At 42.8% G+C, this 16,741-nt stretch overlaps 1 protein-coding gene across 5 annotated transcripts in view; it reads right to left on the bottom strand.

The window, feature by feature from the left end:
* The window catches only part of Dnm3 (dynamin 3), a 462,700-nt gene that overhangs the window by 298,590 nt on the left and 147,369 nt on the right, over positions 1-16,741 (bottom strand). For all 5 annotated transcript variants that reach the window (XM_057769381.1, XM_057769378.1, XM_057769379.1 and 2 more), the window contains exons 7-10: positions 13,410-13,552; positions 8,068-8,203; positions 5,837-5,904; positions 2,675-2,813 (exon numbers count right to left, since the gene is read on the bottom strand). In XM_057769381.1, the coding sequence (XP_057625364.1) occupies positions 2,675-2,813; positions 5,837-5,904; positions 8,068-8,203; positions 13,410-13,552 (486 nt within the window). The remainder of the gene's footprint in view (positions 1-2,674; positions 2,814-5,836; positions 5,905-8,067; positions 8,204-13,409; positions 13,553-16,741) is intronic.

Here is a 16,741-nt window from a genome sequence, read left to right as displayed (position 1 = left end):
TAAGTCGAGCATGTACTCTGAACTTCAGGCAAACTTTGTTTATTAAAATACAAATGAAATATCACCACAGTAACTGGCTTCCAACACATTGAATGCTGGTGTTCAAAAGATGGGTTTCTTCCCCGTGTGCTTCCTCTGCCCCCGCTATCTTTAGCACCTTAACCCTTGGGACTTTTGCCATTAGGGAGGAAAGAGAGACCTGGACAGCAAGGCTCACAGAGGAGCTGTAGGAATTCCACAGCTGGTGTCTCGGCTTCTAGTGACTCCTAGATACCATGCTCCTTCTTGTCTCTTCTCATTCAGAATTTATAGCTAGAACTCTCACTTCCTTGCTATGTTCCGATCTTCTTTGTCTGAGCTTCTCTTCCAGGAGCCTGGGACCAATACCCTTTGCCTTTCCTACCATTTGCTGCCAGTAACCACTCATAAAGCAAAAACAAAAACATGTGTCCCAGAAATGCCCATGGTCCCTGAGTCACTGTCATAGGTTAGGCCTGCTTTCCCCTAAAAACTACCACTAACTCTCTTTTCCAGTACAAAATATTTCTTTAAATTTTTTATGGTGGGGCACACCTTTAATCCTAGTACTCACGAGGCAAAGGTAGGCAGATCTCTGCAAGTTCAAGGCCAGTTTGGTCTACAAAATAAGTTCTAGGCTAACCAGGGTTACACAGAGAGACCCTATCTCAAAATAGAATTAAAGATAAAATAATAATAATAATAATAATAATAATAATAATAATAATAATAAGAAGAAGAAGAAGAAGAAGAAGAAGAAGAAGAAGAAGAAGAAGAAGAAGAAGACTGAGGAGTTCCATCTGGAAGGAACCTTCATCTGGCGATGGATCGAGATAGAGACAGAGACCCAATTTGAAGCAACGGACTGAGCTCTTAAGGTCCAAATGAGGAGCAGAAGGAGAGAGAACATGAGCAAGGAGGTCAGAACCACGAGGGGTGCACCCACCCACTGTGACAGTGGAACTGATCTATTGGGAGCTCACCAAGGCCAGCTGGACTGGGACTGAATAAGCATGGGATGAAACCGGACTCTCTGAACATGGCGGACAATGAAGGCGGATGAGAAGCCAAGGACAATGGCACTAGGTTTCGATCCTAATACATGAACTGGCTTTGTGGGAGCCTGGCCTGTTTGGATGCTCACCTTCCTGGACCTAGATAGAAGTGGGAGAGGACCTTGGACTTTCTGCAGGGCAGGGAATTTGGACTGCTCTTCAGCAGCGGAGGGGGGGAGGGGGCAATGTGTGGGAGGAGGGGGAGGGAAATGGGAAACGGGGAGCAGTTGGAAATTTTAATTAAAAAAGAATAAAATAAATAAAAAAGAAAAGAAAAAGAAGCAATATATAAAAAAGTTTAAGCTTCTAAATTTATATATGTGTGTACACAGACGTGCATGAATCAGGTTTCTACAAAAGCCAGACAACGGCTTTAGGTCACTGGAGCCAGAATTACAGGCAGTCATGAACTATCACATGTGGAGACTAGGAACTGAACTCCAGTCCTCTGCAAGAGCAGTGAGTGCTCCTAACTGCTAAGCCATCTTCCCAGCTTTCCCCGAAAAGTATTCTTTTAATTGTCTTAGCAATTTAGCATGTTTTCTCCATATTCTTCAGTGAGATGCCTTTCAAACGGGCAGTCTCTCCCCAACAACTCTCCACTAGAGATTTAATATTTATTCAAAGCACAGAATATAGGGTGATGTAGAAATGACCACTTACAGATGAGCCACCGTTTGCTGAGGGCTTACTGTGATGAGGCATTGTGTTCGGTGTCCATAGACTTGGCATCACTCTGTTTAGTCCTCACTGTGCGCTCTCGGGCATCATTCTTACTCCCTCTGACCTATTAATTTATGTGTGACATGGGAAGGCAGCTATGCTCACCACTATACTACCAATGCGCTCTGATGTGTGACAAGGGCTTATTCCAACAATGACACCATGTCAGAGAGGACCAAACATAATGATGCCTAAAGTCTCTGAACTCCTACCACAAAGCTGCTGTAAATATGCAAAACAAGTACAAAGATGCAGACACGCAGAGGCATGGCACATTTGAGACATCTTCGCACTTGGATTGAAAGGTACATACAGAGAGAAGTCAGATGTTTGAATCTGTGTCACCAGGCCTCAGAGGCCACTTAACCATGACATTAATTACATTGTTTTCAGAATGCCAGCCTAAAATGGAATTATTAATAAATTTCAAGATTTTTATTGATACACACAATGTCAATGATGCCCTTATCTAGCAATTATATTCAACCACAGACCATAGGAATTTGTTTATGACATTCATCTAATTGTCCCAAAGTGATGTTTATCTATTTCAGACAGCAAGGAAAAGGATTCGACGGCTAAAACACACTCTTCCTGAGCTAAGCAAAGATGTTGCAGGGCATGATGGGAGACTGTGCTCTGCTCACTGCAAACACACTCTTCGTGAGCTAAGCAAAGATGTTGCAGGGCATGACGGGAGACTGTGCTCTGCTCACTGCAAAAGCATCTTCCACTATAAATTGGCGGAGTCTTTTTCCTTGTGCAGACACAAGTGTCTTTCTTGAAGTGGAGTTAGGAAGACAGAGCCGTCTGAAGGCATAAGAAAGGTGAACGAATCAACAAGACACTTGCTGGGAAGTTAAATAGTCCAAACTTACTTTCTTGGTACACTTCTTCACAGTGTTGATCAATTCCTGCATCACCAGGTCCACACTCTTCAAGGACGGCCCTTTCAGCTTTACTATCTGCTTTTTTACTATGGCCTCGAAAGCCATGTCCGGAGTAAACAGCCCTGTCCTGAATGTGAGAAAGAGAGCAGCAGATTAGATTTCAGCAGCTGAGCAGTAGCCAACAGCCTGAAAAACACGTTTAAATTGACATTCAGCTTAAGTCAAGCATGGACTGGACCGAGTATCAAAGGTATGAAGGTAGCTGAAGCTACAGACCAGGCGTTAAAGTGCTTGCCTTGAAGCATGAAGACTTGAGTTTGGTCCCCAGCATTCACACACAAGAAGACAGGACTGTGGTCCACGCCTGTGACCCCAGAGGAGGGAAGACAAATACAGAAGGACCTCTGGGTCACTGTTCAGCCTTGGAAAGATGAAGGCTGAGAAGAGTTCCTGGAGAATGACAGTTGAAGCTGACCTTTGGTCTTTGTGTGCAAATGCACACACTTACATGTGCACCTGTACGAAGCTGACCTTTGGTCTTCGTGTGCAAGTGCACACACTTACATGTGCACCTGTATGCCCCCATGCACACATACACACGTGCACACACACACACCACAGAGGCACAATAGAGCAACACAGAGAAAGAGCAAGAAACATGACTATGTCCATACACAAAACATATATAATAACTAGTTCTATATATCACACCTTTATAAAAACTTTTTTTTTTGAGACAAGGTTTTTCCATGTAGCCTTGGTTGGCTTGGAACTCACTCTATAGACCAAGCTGACCTCCAAGTCGGAGATCTTCCTGTCTCTGCCTCCCAAAGTCTGGGATTAAAGGCATGCACCCAAAGAACAGTCCCTGGGTGAGTGCTATAATCCTATCTTTAATAATCCTAAAACACGAGTTAGCATCTAACAGTGATGCCCGAGCACTGAGAAGAAGAGCAGCACTTCCAAGCATGTGCCAAGCTCTGGGCTCGATGCCCTGCACCACACACAAAACAGCCAAGCATGTTCCCATAACCTACAAAGTAATGTTAACTGTCATTTGTCTCAACTCATTGTTTCAAAACAACAAAAAGGAATGTAATCAGGCCTCCGTAACAGCATGTTCTCTGTCTGAATTTTTTCAGGGAAATAAAATAATAGGTCTGTACAGAACACTACAAACATTATTCTTGATATTACTTATCTAAAAATGCCACATAACAATGATTTTCACAATTTTCGTATAGAACTAGATACTGTGAGTAATCCAGAGATAGCTTGATGCCTAGGGAGGCTGCTGTGTGCCTGTTATATTCAAGAAGTGCGCTGTTTTACATGAGAATGTGCATCTCTGTGTTGGGCTGTCTCTGGGGAGGTATTCTAAAACCAACACTCAGTAGATGACAAGGGTGATGGACTAAGTTCCATCACCATCCCTAAAGGATTTCAAAAGCAGCTCTCTCCTTCCATGTGAGCCTCCTTTTTATACAGGAAAGCAGTAGGACCCCAGAGTTTACTTTCTCCAGGAGGCTGCACTACAGAGACCTGACTGGGTCTCAGCCCAAAATCCTTGGGTGCTAAAGGAAGACCGTGACTGTCAAAGAGCCGTCAGTGTCACTTAGACGATGCACAATGCCTCGATGAGGAATTTATAAAAACAAATAGCCAAAATAGCAGGAATCTTCCTTTTGTCTAAAATGCATTCAAAGTTGATGTCATAATAATGCTTTTCTCCTGTGAAGCAGGAACTTAGGGAAGTGAATATAAGGATGGGGGCTTATGAATGTTTTATAAACAATGGAAATTGGGACTGGGGGATGGTTCAGTTGGTTAAGGACTTGCCATACCAGCATCAGGACCTTAATTCGATCCCAGTGTCTAAGAAGCTAGGTGTGGTGTTGTGTGCCTCTAATCCCAGTATGGGGAACAGGTAGAGACAGGAGGGTCCCACTCAGAATCTGTTCCCAACATAATCTCATCCTGGCCCTGTGACAGATGCTGAGCCACGACTGAACACCAACAGGAGGACCTGCTCTGTCACTGAAGGTGATCCATGAACCAGGAGCCAACAACCTTAATGGGATTAGTTTACACTCAGGACATTTCTATTAAACATGGGCTTGTCAATTCCTATTTAGCTTACTCTACATGGAATCAAGAATTTTTTAAAAACAATTTATAGCCTAGTTCTAGACTACATTGCTATGGAATGAATGCGTATGTTTTCCCCAATATCCACGTGTTGAAACCCTTTATACTTGATGTCACCACAATTGGATGACCGCACTGGGAAGAAACTAGGTCATAAGGGTGGGGATCTCGTGAATGAGATTAGTGTCTAATGGAAGAGATCAGAGAGCTTTGTTCTCCTTCAACTACATAAGAGCATATGGATTGGAAAGTATTTGTATTGAGTATATGAACTGGAAAAGGTCCTCACCAGACCCCGCCATGCTGGGGAACTTGATCATGTGCTGTCAGCCTCCAGAACTGAGAGACAAATTCGGTTGTTGATAAGCTAGCTACCCAGTCTGTGACGATTTGTCATATAAGCCTAAGAATACTAAAATATAAAATAACACGATAATCTTCCTCTGAAAAGGGAGGAATTCAGTTTCTAGCTCACCCCAGCCCACGTTCTGTTCTTGTCTCTTTGAACCACACTACCCACAACAGACAAGATGCAAAGCCCCAGCTCCATGAAGACTGGGTGCACACTTGCCATCTCTATAGCTTGACTCGCACTGCTCCTCCATCCTCAGCACCCTGCACTCTAACCCTTACCCTCTCTGGTAAAGGTTACCCTGGCACAAATTCCTCATACGCATGTATCCATGCAGCTGCATGAGTACGCAAACACATGCACGCACACACACATGCACATACACACACACACTCAGAGATGAGAAGACTCAGTTGTTATTGTGAAGAGTACAGACCATTGATGTAGAAACTTGTATTTTAATTATTAATAAAAAAAAAACTTTCTCTAGAAATAGAGAAATATCGCTGAGTCAAAACCAGGATTTCTTCTTTCTGACTTCTGCTTCTCTAGTCCTCCTCTGTTCTGATGATGAAAAATGACTTGACCAGCCATTTGGAAATGCTCATTTTCCTTGGTAGATTGAAGACAAGGAAATTGGAATCACTTGCCTGATACCATGTATGTTTTTGATTGCGTAGCTTATTTCTCTTCTCAATTCTTTCTCATTGAACTCCATCTGCAGATGCAAAATGAACCACAGTTATGAGACTTAATTCCTTTGGATAATATTATTGGATGGTATAGAATGAGGATAACTTGCCTTCATTATTAATAAATGGATATGCAAGTCTTTTGCAAGCTCAACCCAGATGGTCAAAACATCTGTTTATATGGAGTTCAAGGCCACATGGAACACTGGGGATTTCTGGTTTCAGTGGAGCAGAGATTTGGGCTCTATTATATATGAGGGGTGCTGTGCAGAAAGAATGCCTCCTGGACATAAACCCAGTCACTCATTTGAAACATGGAATTCCTTTTGGCTGAGTGTAGTAATGTGGCGTCCACGGGAGGATGCAAATATGAGAGCATCTCCTGATGGGTGGCAGCAACACAGCTGTTAGTTCTCCCTGGCCATTTGAACCACCTGACTGTAAGCCTCCTTATAAAAGGAAATTAATAATACCTCATCAAGCCAACACAGGATGCATTGCTGTATAAATATTTCCCAGAAGTCCCAGGCACTACAAATCTACTTGGAAGGAGGATCAAAGTGTCAGGGAGCTTAGTCCCAGAGCACACATCCAGAGAACACCAGATTCAGCTTTGACCGGGCTGTAGCCATTGCAGCCTCGCTCTGCCTGTTTCCCCCTTACACTCTCTGTCCTGGAGCAATGCCTTGCCATAAGTCTCTATCATATGCCATGGCTCCACAGCTCAGAGCCTTTACCATTCCTTCCTTTGTATCATGAACACTTCCACCCCTGCCCCTCCGGCTGCTGCTTATCTAGCTACTTATCCTTCCAAAGGCAGCTCAGAAGTCTGGCTCCCTTGCACACTTGGGCTGGGATTCACGTCCGTGGGTGGTGTTTCCATAGCACTCCGTGCTGAAGTTTGCCACTTTACTTAGCACATTCTAATAAAATTATCTGTTTACCCACCATCTTCCCACACCAGTACACAAACATCTACCCCCTCGTATGCCGACAAGTGGCACGGTCCCTATGCTGCTGAGCTGCCTTGCTGAGCAATCAATCCCAGCAAAACCACACAACTCTTGTTTCTTACCCACACACTGACAGTTTCCCTCAGTTCCCTTGTCCGACGGGCACCATCACTTATCCAATGGCAAAAGCCAAAACTTGGGGAGCAATTTTTAATCTTCTGGTTTCTGTCTCTTGAATCAACCCAAGCCTATCAACCTAACCTCTAATCTACTGCTCTCCATTCTCTCTTGTTACATCATTTTCCCCAAGAAACAAAAAAAAAAAAAAAATTACATTCCAGACCTCCCTTGCACAAGATTCCTTCCAAGATCATGCGCCTAACCATGTGTTTGTAATTTTGCTTTCTTCCTCTTTAAGGGACCCCTGATATTATAGAAGTTTCAGGAAGAAAAAAATAAAAGGTCCATCTACTTGTAGCTAGGCCCTACTCTTCTTTACCATTTTTATTGCTTACCCATTGGTGACCTGGGAGGCATAGTATTCTTTGGGGATCATCAACCCAATTCAGTTACATGTCCCTGTTGCTTTTCATTGTTAAATGTGAACCCCTCACTGCAACCAGGAAAATCCTGGATGAACTGGAACTTTCTTGCCTCTCTAAATTCTTTCATCTTCCTCTCAGCTGGCTTTCTATCTGCTGTGTCTGCTCTTGGCTATCATACGTATTCCCGTTTTGTGACTTCACCTGAGGACACAGCCTCTTCCCTGAGTCAGCCTCTCCTAGTGATTCTCATAACACTGACCTCCTAATGCTGTGCTGGTCACAGCTCACATGCCCTTCACTCAGAGAAAACTGTCGAAACATCCCATGAAAAAGGACTTTCGCACCATGTTACCACAATAACACTTGAAGTTTTCTTATGTGGTCTACTTTTTTCATTTTCTGTATTTCCATACTAGACAAAGTTGCCCCTTCTCTAGTTTAATCTCTGGAACTTTGATACATAGGAGAATCTCAGAAATATTTTAAATCAGAAAACTGATAAATGTCATGGAAAACTCAAACATCTTGAAGTAAACTATATGAACTGAAATCAGAAAAGACTATTTTGAGCACCATGGGTTTTATTCCAAGAACGATATTGGTCCTAGCACATCGTATTACACCAGGAGAGCTGCGAAAGGGGATCTGGGAACGATGCAAGGCAACAGGAGAGAGAACGTTGGCTACAAACCTTCACTATCTCAAAGGGAAAGCGTTCGTGGAAGATGCGATTGATCTTAGCACCGCCAGAGAGCTCTAATGTATCCACTTGATCCCCCGACCCTTCGATTCTCTTCTCAAAGTCCACAGCGAACTGCTGGACCATCCTAGAATTGAGGAAGAGAAATAAACTTGAGTTAAAGTTAAAGTTCTGCAGCTCTCCTGTTCTTGACTGATTTTACTGAGGGCGGGTGTAGCTTAGACTCCTTTTCTGGTGTTCTTAGTGGCACCTACTGGTCAAGTTAAGAAGGCATTGCAAGAATACAAAGTTGCTGAGATTTATTTTAGACATTTTAACTAGAGTAAATATTTTAAATATCTTTCTCTTTAAGTGTGCTCTGTTCATTGTGGTTAGAACATGAAATGGTATTTAAGGAACGCTTGAATTAAAAATTAATGTAATAAATCTTAGGTAGAATAGTCAAGTGAACCTCTACTCCTGTGACGTCACAATTCCCACTCACAGCTCCTGCCACTCAAACCCCAGCCAGGGCACTGGCTCCTTTTCTCCCTCCAAGTGTAGACGCCTCAGTCTCTCTCCTCATTCTCTAAATTTGTGCTGGGTGCTCTAAGGTTGATCAGAGCATCAAAGGCTATTATATATAATTTTTCCAGACCTTAAGATGTAGCAACATTTCATAAATAAAGCTTGTCTGAAGATCAGAGAGTAAAACAGCCTCACTGGTCAGTCTTACAGACCAAGCAGTGGTAACACACACCTTTAATCCCAGTAGCCACACTAGTTGCTATAGAAACCGAGTGGTACATGCCTTTAATTTCAGTGGTGCACACCTTTAATATCAGAACGAGAGAGGATTATAAAATGGGAGGAGACAGTTTTCAAGGTCAGTCTCATTCTGAGATTCTTAGAGACAGGATCACCATTTCAGACTGAAGTAGTGGTAAGCGCCAGTAGCTGGCTGTTTTGCTTTTCTGACCTTCAGGTTGAACTCCAATTTCTCTCTCTGAGTTCTTATTAATGGTGAATCATTCAGCTACCATGACTCATAGGAATACCTTGTCCTCATGTGCAACTGTGTGCTGGTCATGTATTTTTTCTTAGCTGTCTTGGATCAACACACCTAAAACCTGAACCTTTTAACTTCTTTTAGTCCTAAGCCTTCTGATTCCCATGCCTTGGCTTAGGCCTCAGTAACCCCCTTTTGGATACTAAAGCACCTCCAGATTTCCATCCTGATGGTAGGATTCTCTCCAGGTCGGACGTCACAGTGCCACAGTCACACACACACACACACACACACACACACACACACCTGTTAGCACAGGCTCCTCTACAACTAGCTCTGGCTTGCTTTCCAGCAGGTTCCCACAGTTGGGGTGACCCTGTTATCTAGGATTATGCAAGCTGTGGCCATGGTTATTCTTGAGGCCTCTCTCCTGCCCACCCACATACACCTTCCCATTCAAACACAAAGAATCTCCTGGCCAGTCCCCCAAATGTACCATGTCCCTGTGTTTTTGTGCACATCTGGGGGTTTATTTATAGCACTATTGACTCCATTCCCGCCTAACTTCCTTCTGGTCTCAAGGCGCAGCTCCAGTAGTAACTCTTCTGAGAAAGCCCTCATGATGAGTGGTCCTCAGCTACCATCATCGCCTACCACCGCCCAAAGGATGGGGTCTCCTGCCTCTTCAGCCTGCGTCTAGAAAACACATTCACAGACCACACACCACTGCTTCTTTCCCTGTCAGTCATTCGCTGAGGGCAAGAGCATGCACTAGGCTTATCTCTGTACAAGCAATAAGTGTATAAGAGATGCTTAATAAATATTTGTGCTATGAAGTAGTTAATTGTCTTAGGCTAACTGGTTGAAAGAAAAGAGAAAGGAAAAACATTTTTCCATCTGTGGTAACTAGGTTTGTAAATTCTAATTCTGACACATTAGAACTACTACTTCCAAATTCAAAATCTAATAGAAAAATATTTTCTAAGCACCTGAAACTCGTGTCTTTTTATTGTCTTGGCTATATACAAGTTAAAGTAATTATAAATTATTTAGCCATACCCGAGTATCAACTAATGTTTTTAATGGTGTTGTTAAACATCTGGAAGGTTGTGGCATATGTACTGAAACACTAGAAATTTCCATCTCCGTTGATCCTTCCCATACCCTCCTCTTGGTGGTACTGAAATAAGCTGTCCCCAAATTCACTCTATTCTCTTACCCTCCCTCCTGCTAAACCTAACACACCCTGCTCATACTTCCGGGCCTTGAGCATTCTCTCCCCTGGGAATTAGTACTTCTCACATGTACCTGACTCCTCCTCTGTGCTCCAACATTCCCTCCTTCTGATACACAGAGTTTGTTAGAGTCTAACACAAATCATCATTCACACGCATGTCTTCATGATGCTCTCCTAGAGAGCAAAGGTTCCCATGCATTGCCGACGCCATGGTGGGTGATGCAGAGCCCGGGTCTGAGGAGAGTGCATGGAAGTGTGGCAGGAAGAGGGGACGAAGGGACACGCTGGGAAAGGTGAGAGCACAAGAAGATGGATCAACTGTCTAGTCAACAACAACCTAATGGTGAAATATTCTGCAGTCAAGATCCATGACGTCAGCCGGGCAGTGGTGGTGCATGCCTTTAATCCCAGCACTTGGGAGGCAGAGGCAGGCAGATCTCTGTGAGTTCGAGACCAGCCTGGTCTACAAGAGCTAGTTCCAGGACAGGCTCCAAAACCACAGAGAAGCCCTGTCTCAAAAAAACAAAAAAAAAAAAGATCCATGACGTCACAGAGGCAAGGACCAGTCTTCACCTCTGAGCTTCAGACGGATGTTGAGATAATGCATGACCTCAATATAAATATATTTCTTTTCTATGTAACTTGAAGAATTTTATGAGTTTAACCAAAGTCAAGAAGAAGCAAACAGACTTGGGAAGAGGTCTACTCATACTTTCTTCTTCTTCTTTGGTATGGTATTATTTCTGAGTGAAATATTACCTAATGCAAATAAGATGTCACTGAAACAATTTGAATATTTAACAATCTCTACACTAAAAAGACAGAATTAAATCTCCTTTTGTGACCATCACTGCAGCAACAAGCACAAAAGTGGGTCCAATCCCTCTGTGATGCCTTGCTTGATATCACAGACAATATCTTCTGACCAAATCAAAAACACTGAATGCATTTCAAAGCATTCTCTCACATTTGAAGAAAGACTGTCTCTCCTCCTCTTTCCAAAGATCTGAGACAGTAGTACAATGCAAGATCTATGCCCATCTGAACGGATGATGAAGTCCAAGTTGTAGGGGGACACTGCAGAAGCCATCAGCTCAGCAAAGTAGCCCAAGTTTACAGGAAGAAATGTGTTCCTTACACTGAATGTGTACAACAGGAAAGCACTAATGATATCTGTGTCCGTGTGAGCACTCACTCCAGAAGGTTATCACCAAGCTAAAACTGGACAATCATGGCAAAAAAAAAAAAAAAAAATTGCTAGAGCAGAAAGTCAATTTTCACCCACCAAGCAGGGAAGAAATAAGGCAAATATAGGGAATAAACTATTGGAGTGTAGAGGGTAAGAAGTGTTTATGCGCACAGGCACTGGAGAAGCCAGGAAAGTTAAACACACAGGCTTGTCACTTCAAAGGAAGGAGATGTTTGCCTGCCTTCCTCCCAAATGCTGAGAAAGAGTGTAGTTTACGACCTGGTGATCTTGTGCTATCTCTAGGGCCAGGCCTTACCAGAATCCCCCACAATATTATGTTTGTTTATCCCAGACTTTTCCTCTCTAAATCTTGCGCATTGTTTTTCGGTCCATAAAACCATCCTTGTGAGAGATGTCGCATGTGCTTTACATCAGTCGAAGTGGCTTCAGTGTTATCTTAGGGCCAGGCCGATCCTGACTCCCCCAGGCATTATTTTTACCTCAGTCATTCTCCCTAGACCCTTATCGTGAACATTGTTCCTGAGTCATCAGAACCCATCTTTATGGAGCATACCATATGTACTTTGTAAAGGGTTTCAATGTAAACATGTCTTAAACTTTGTTGTACACTTGGGACTGAGCTAATGGTCATCAGGAAACTCTTTCCAAAATTGTGCCGTGCTTAAATATGGCTAAAGTGAACCACCTGGTGTCAGACTCTAGAAGTCTGGCCCAGCACCAGCTAACTAAGTAGTGTTGAGTTGAGTTTCGTTCTTGACTCTCCTCACTGCTGGCTGTCAAGCATACAGGGACCACCCCAAAACACAGTGAAGAGGCAGGAAGGGATCTTACATACTGAAGACCGGGTAAATGAAAAAGAAACTAATTTTTCTTTGATGTGCAAGGAACAAAGGTGCTACAACACAGACCAGAGAAGTGGTCTAGTTGAAAAATGTTTGCTACACAAGCAAGAGGACCTGAGTTTAGACCCGAGCACCCACATAAAAAGCCAGGTGCAGTAACGTGTGCTTGTAGTATGCTAGTGGAGGTGTGCGACATAAGAGGGTCTCTTGGGCTTACCAGCCAGCTAGTCTAACAAAACTGCTGAGCTCTGAGCTCTGTGAGAGATCCTGTCTCAAAGAAAAAAAAATGAGGTGGAAAGCAATCAAATAAGACATCCAATGTTGACCTCTGACCTACACTCACACCCCCATGCCCTCACATACATATACATACACATACACATACAGGGATACTAGATATCAGTCTTCCAATTGAGACAGACCTAGTGCCACTTGAAGCATAAGGGTGAAGAGACAGTGAGGTCAAGAGGGGTCAAAGGAGAGATGAAAGGAGCAAGCATTCTCTAACTCTGCTATCTTGCCCTACCAACCGAGGGAGACGATGGGGGGTGGTCAGGAAGGAGTAAAAACTCTATGTGAGTTTGTATGCTTGAAGTTTAAACAGCCATATTAAAATCATTACCAGAAAGGAAAAAGCAACTGAAATGTGCCCTTATTTTCTATGGTTTTTTAATTAAATATTTCATTCTCTTTCTATGGAAATATACATACAGGCAATCACACGAGAACTTGAAATAAAGATAATAAAATAGATCTACAGATTGAGTTATAAAATACAAATGATACGCTCATCTCTACTTACTTCTGAGGCTAAAGGAGGAGGAACCCCCCTTCCAAATTATCATTGCTAGTTTTACCCCCTGACTGGATTCACGAGATGGACAATGGGTTAAGTTTATAATAACAGTAAAATCAACACGTGTTCCTTGAGTAAACATGACTCAAGGGTCCCTGTATAACACACAGAGCTCACTGCTTCCAGAAAACAACACAACAAACAGACGAAGGCAAAGCAAACAAGGTTCAAATGAACAAAGAAAGAGAGAGGTGACCCACTGCAGCAGAGCTTTGGTCTTCCTCGTGGGGTCTTCCGGTTTGAAGTTTTTGTAGGCTTCTACTTCGTGTTCTATGGAGAGCAACTGTCCCTGCAGTTTGTTCCTGAAGTTGGGCAGGGTGTCTCGAATATGGTTGGTAAGTTGCTAAACAAAACACAGCAAAACCAGACGTGTGTGAGAGTGAAGATCAGCTCATGAGATAGACTTCCGCCTCCACCGTTGCTCTTGTCAGCACCCCCTTAGAACACACATGTACATTTGAAATGGACAGCATCAGCGGACAGGAAGAAGCAATGTCCACTCCTCTGCACTGTCTTTAGAGACGCTCAAAAGTCCTTCAGTTAATTACTCACTTGGGTCACCTTTTCGTCCTACCACACCCTGCTAAAATACACCTGAAGTTACGGGTGGGGCTGCCCTGTACCGCATTAGCACTGGGTAATTTAGGATGCTGTACACAGAAAGGCACATTTAAGACCTTTAATCCCAGCACTTAGAAGGCAGAGGCAGATGTTTCTCTGGGTTTGAGGCCAGGCTGGTCTGCAGAGCAAGTTCCAGGACAGCTGGGACTACACAGAAAAACCCTGTATCGAAAGACAAAAAAAAGAAAGAAAGAAAGAAAGAAAGAAAGAAAGAAAGAAAGAAAGAAAGAAAGAAAGAAAGGAAGAAAGAACGAAAGAAAAGGAAAAGTACTAGAAACGTTGCAATCTGAGAGTCTCCGGCACAACCTGCTCTTTTCATTACCAAACGGATGAGCATCCTGGTGGCTCACAGGTGGTCAAAGGTGCTACAGGTGGCTGCCAGCTGTCAGCTTTCTCTGCACTTTGGGTCTCAAGTAGGCCCCTTCACTGTCTTGTGTCTCTCGGTGCCATCTAGCTCTGACTGGACACCACTCTATACCTTCAAGGAGATGGCTTTAAAAGTTCCATGATTAAGCAAGGGACAGCTCTCTGCTACTGGCATCTCTACCCAGTCATTGATTGGCAATGCCTCTGTCATCAGTTTGCACCTGAAACTCAGCAGAACAAATGCTTCCAAGAGAATCTAATGGTGTGTGTTTAATTAAAGACATCGTGAGCGAGAAACACAAGTGTCCAGCTTTCTGTCATGTCTTCTTTCTACAATAAGGTTTTAAAAATCTAAATTAAAAGAAACAAAGATTCTTGACCCGGTGAAGTAACATACTGGTAATAAAAAACAAAGAGGTAACAGAAACTTCAGAGCAACATAGGAAAAATGAAAACAAGAGAGAAAGAAAAATAAAGGAATACTAGCAAGAATAAATATGTCAAGACTGAATGAGTTGTTTTAACTTGTCCTTTTGTTTATTTTCGCTTATTTGAATGGACGTGGGAATTCAGTTAACCCATGGGGTCATTTAATTGTCAATGATTCATGGCTCCATCACTCACTACTAAGAAATGTGAATTGTCTTGGTTCCTGGACAGGTACTTCAGTTGTGGCTATGGAAAAGGAAACAATCGAATGAAGAGAATTGTGTTCCCAATAGCAATGGCACAGAAGACAAGGTCCTAAACGTAAGAATAACAGCAACTGTGAAGAACAGCAATCGCCTGATGTCAAGTGGGCTGTCAGAAAAGAAGAACACTTGCTTCTGTTTGTGCTTCACAGACATCTCAAGAGCAGAGCAACATTGTATTCTCTCTTAGCATTCTAAAACATGGTTCTCCTCCACTTCCTTAACCCTGGCTCCTCTGACTTATCCTGATCGTTTTCAGGTGCCTTTCCCAACTCCTGTAACAATCCTTCTAATCAGACAACATTGACATTTTCAACTATGAATCCTCTCCCACTTTTCAGCTCAGTGAATGTTCTATCTTAAGACATCTCGTTCTGCCTGTGGATTTGGCAAATATCCAACCAACTGTTCTTGCTCACACATTATCTCCAAACAGAACTTCTTATCCATGCTGTAGGCATACATGCTTAGCCATCTTCTGGATCTATAAATGACACGCAGTCTCAACACACCCAAATGAACTACTTGGCAGCAACTGTTTGGCTTTGTGGTGGCCTCAAATGCCCACATGTTAAAAGCTTTGTCACCAACCTGTGCAAATATTGGAAGGTTGTTAGAACGTCGAGGACACGGGGCTAGTGAAAAGAAGTTAATTGCTGGAAGCTTGCCCTTGAAGGACACTGAGACTTTTGTCCCTTCCTTCCTGGACACCAGGAGGTGAGAAGCCTTCTTTGCCATGAGCTCCCAGCGTGATGAGTTGTGTTGCCACAGGTTCATCACAATAGAATGAAGTGGCCATGGACTAACATCTCTGAAACCACGAGCAAAAATAGGTCTCTTTTCCTTGTAAATTATTATTTTATCATATCAGTGAAAGCCAACAAACATACTCATCTTCTCCTACAGGTCTCCAACATCCTGACAGTCTGGGAAGTTGGAAGTTAACCTAGTTACTCATCAATGGTTCTACATCACCCATCACAAGCTCCTCGGGTCACTGAGTTCTCAATTCTCCTCATCATTTCTCAAATCTACTAGCTCTATAAAGACCAAGATACCATATTTTTTCACATTATTCTTAACTGATCTCTGCAATTTTAGTCCTAACTGGTCTACAATTAATCTTCCTACCTATGGTTTACATTTCCTTTAAACTCCCCAATATGACTGGTTTCTTGCCTTTACGAGGGGTCTCTTGAAGACTCTCTCACCTCGAGACAACAGCAAAATTCTTTATTTCCACTTGTGAACATGAGAGGCCCTGGTCTGCCTTTCCAACTTTATCTCTCACTGCTCACACTCCCTTCTCCATGTTTTCCAGCCACAATGATATTCCTCTCAGTCCCTCAAAAATGCCACGGCATTTTCCATCTCGCCCATACCAGTTATCCCTAGGAGCCACAGCATACATCAAACCACTGATGAAGTTATCCTGATCTCTCACAGAGAGAATACATGTGACACAACAGAGAGCAATTATATAGGAAAGGAAAGATCTTCAGAACAAAATCTAATCAGATTCCATTCAACGTGAATCCAATTATGTCCTAACTTGGTGATCATCTGTAACCTAAATGTCTAATCATGTCCTTCTGGTTTTCTCTTATTCAAAACCTACTTTGTTTCTAACTTATATGTCCAATTACATTATTGAATTTCCCCTAGGACACTTTTTAATCTTTTTATAACTTCCTTAAGAGAATATAGTGTTGAAAACAGTAACCTAGAAAGTGTTATTAGCACTGGCTACATTGGTAGAATATTGTGGTTCTGGCATGACTGACTTGTGCTGCTCTTTAAAATTTATTGATGTCTTAAGTGATGCAGCCAAATGCTGCCTTGTGGCTTCTAAA

Source organism: Chionomys nivalis, chromosome 5 (assembly GCF_950005125.1).
Source record: "Chionomys nivalis chromosome 5, mChiNiv1.1, whole genome shotgun sequence".
In the NCBI taxonomy this organism is placed as follows: domain Eukaryota; kingdom Metazoa; phylum Chordata; class Mammalia; order Rodentia; family Cricetidae; genus Chionomys; species Chionomys nivalis.
The sequence above is the reverse complement of the archived record's forward strand: the minus strand, read 5'-3'. Positions and strand labels throughout refer to the sequence as shown.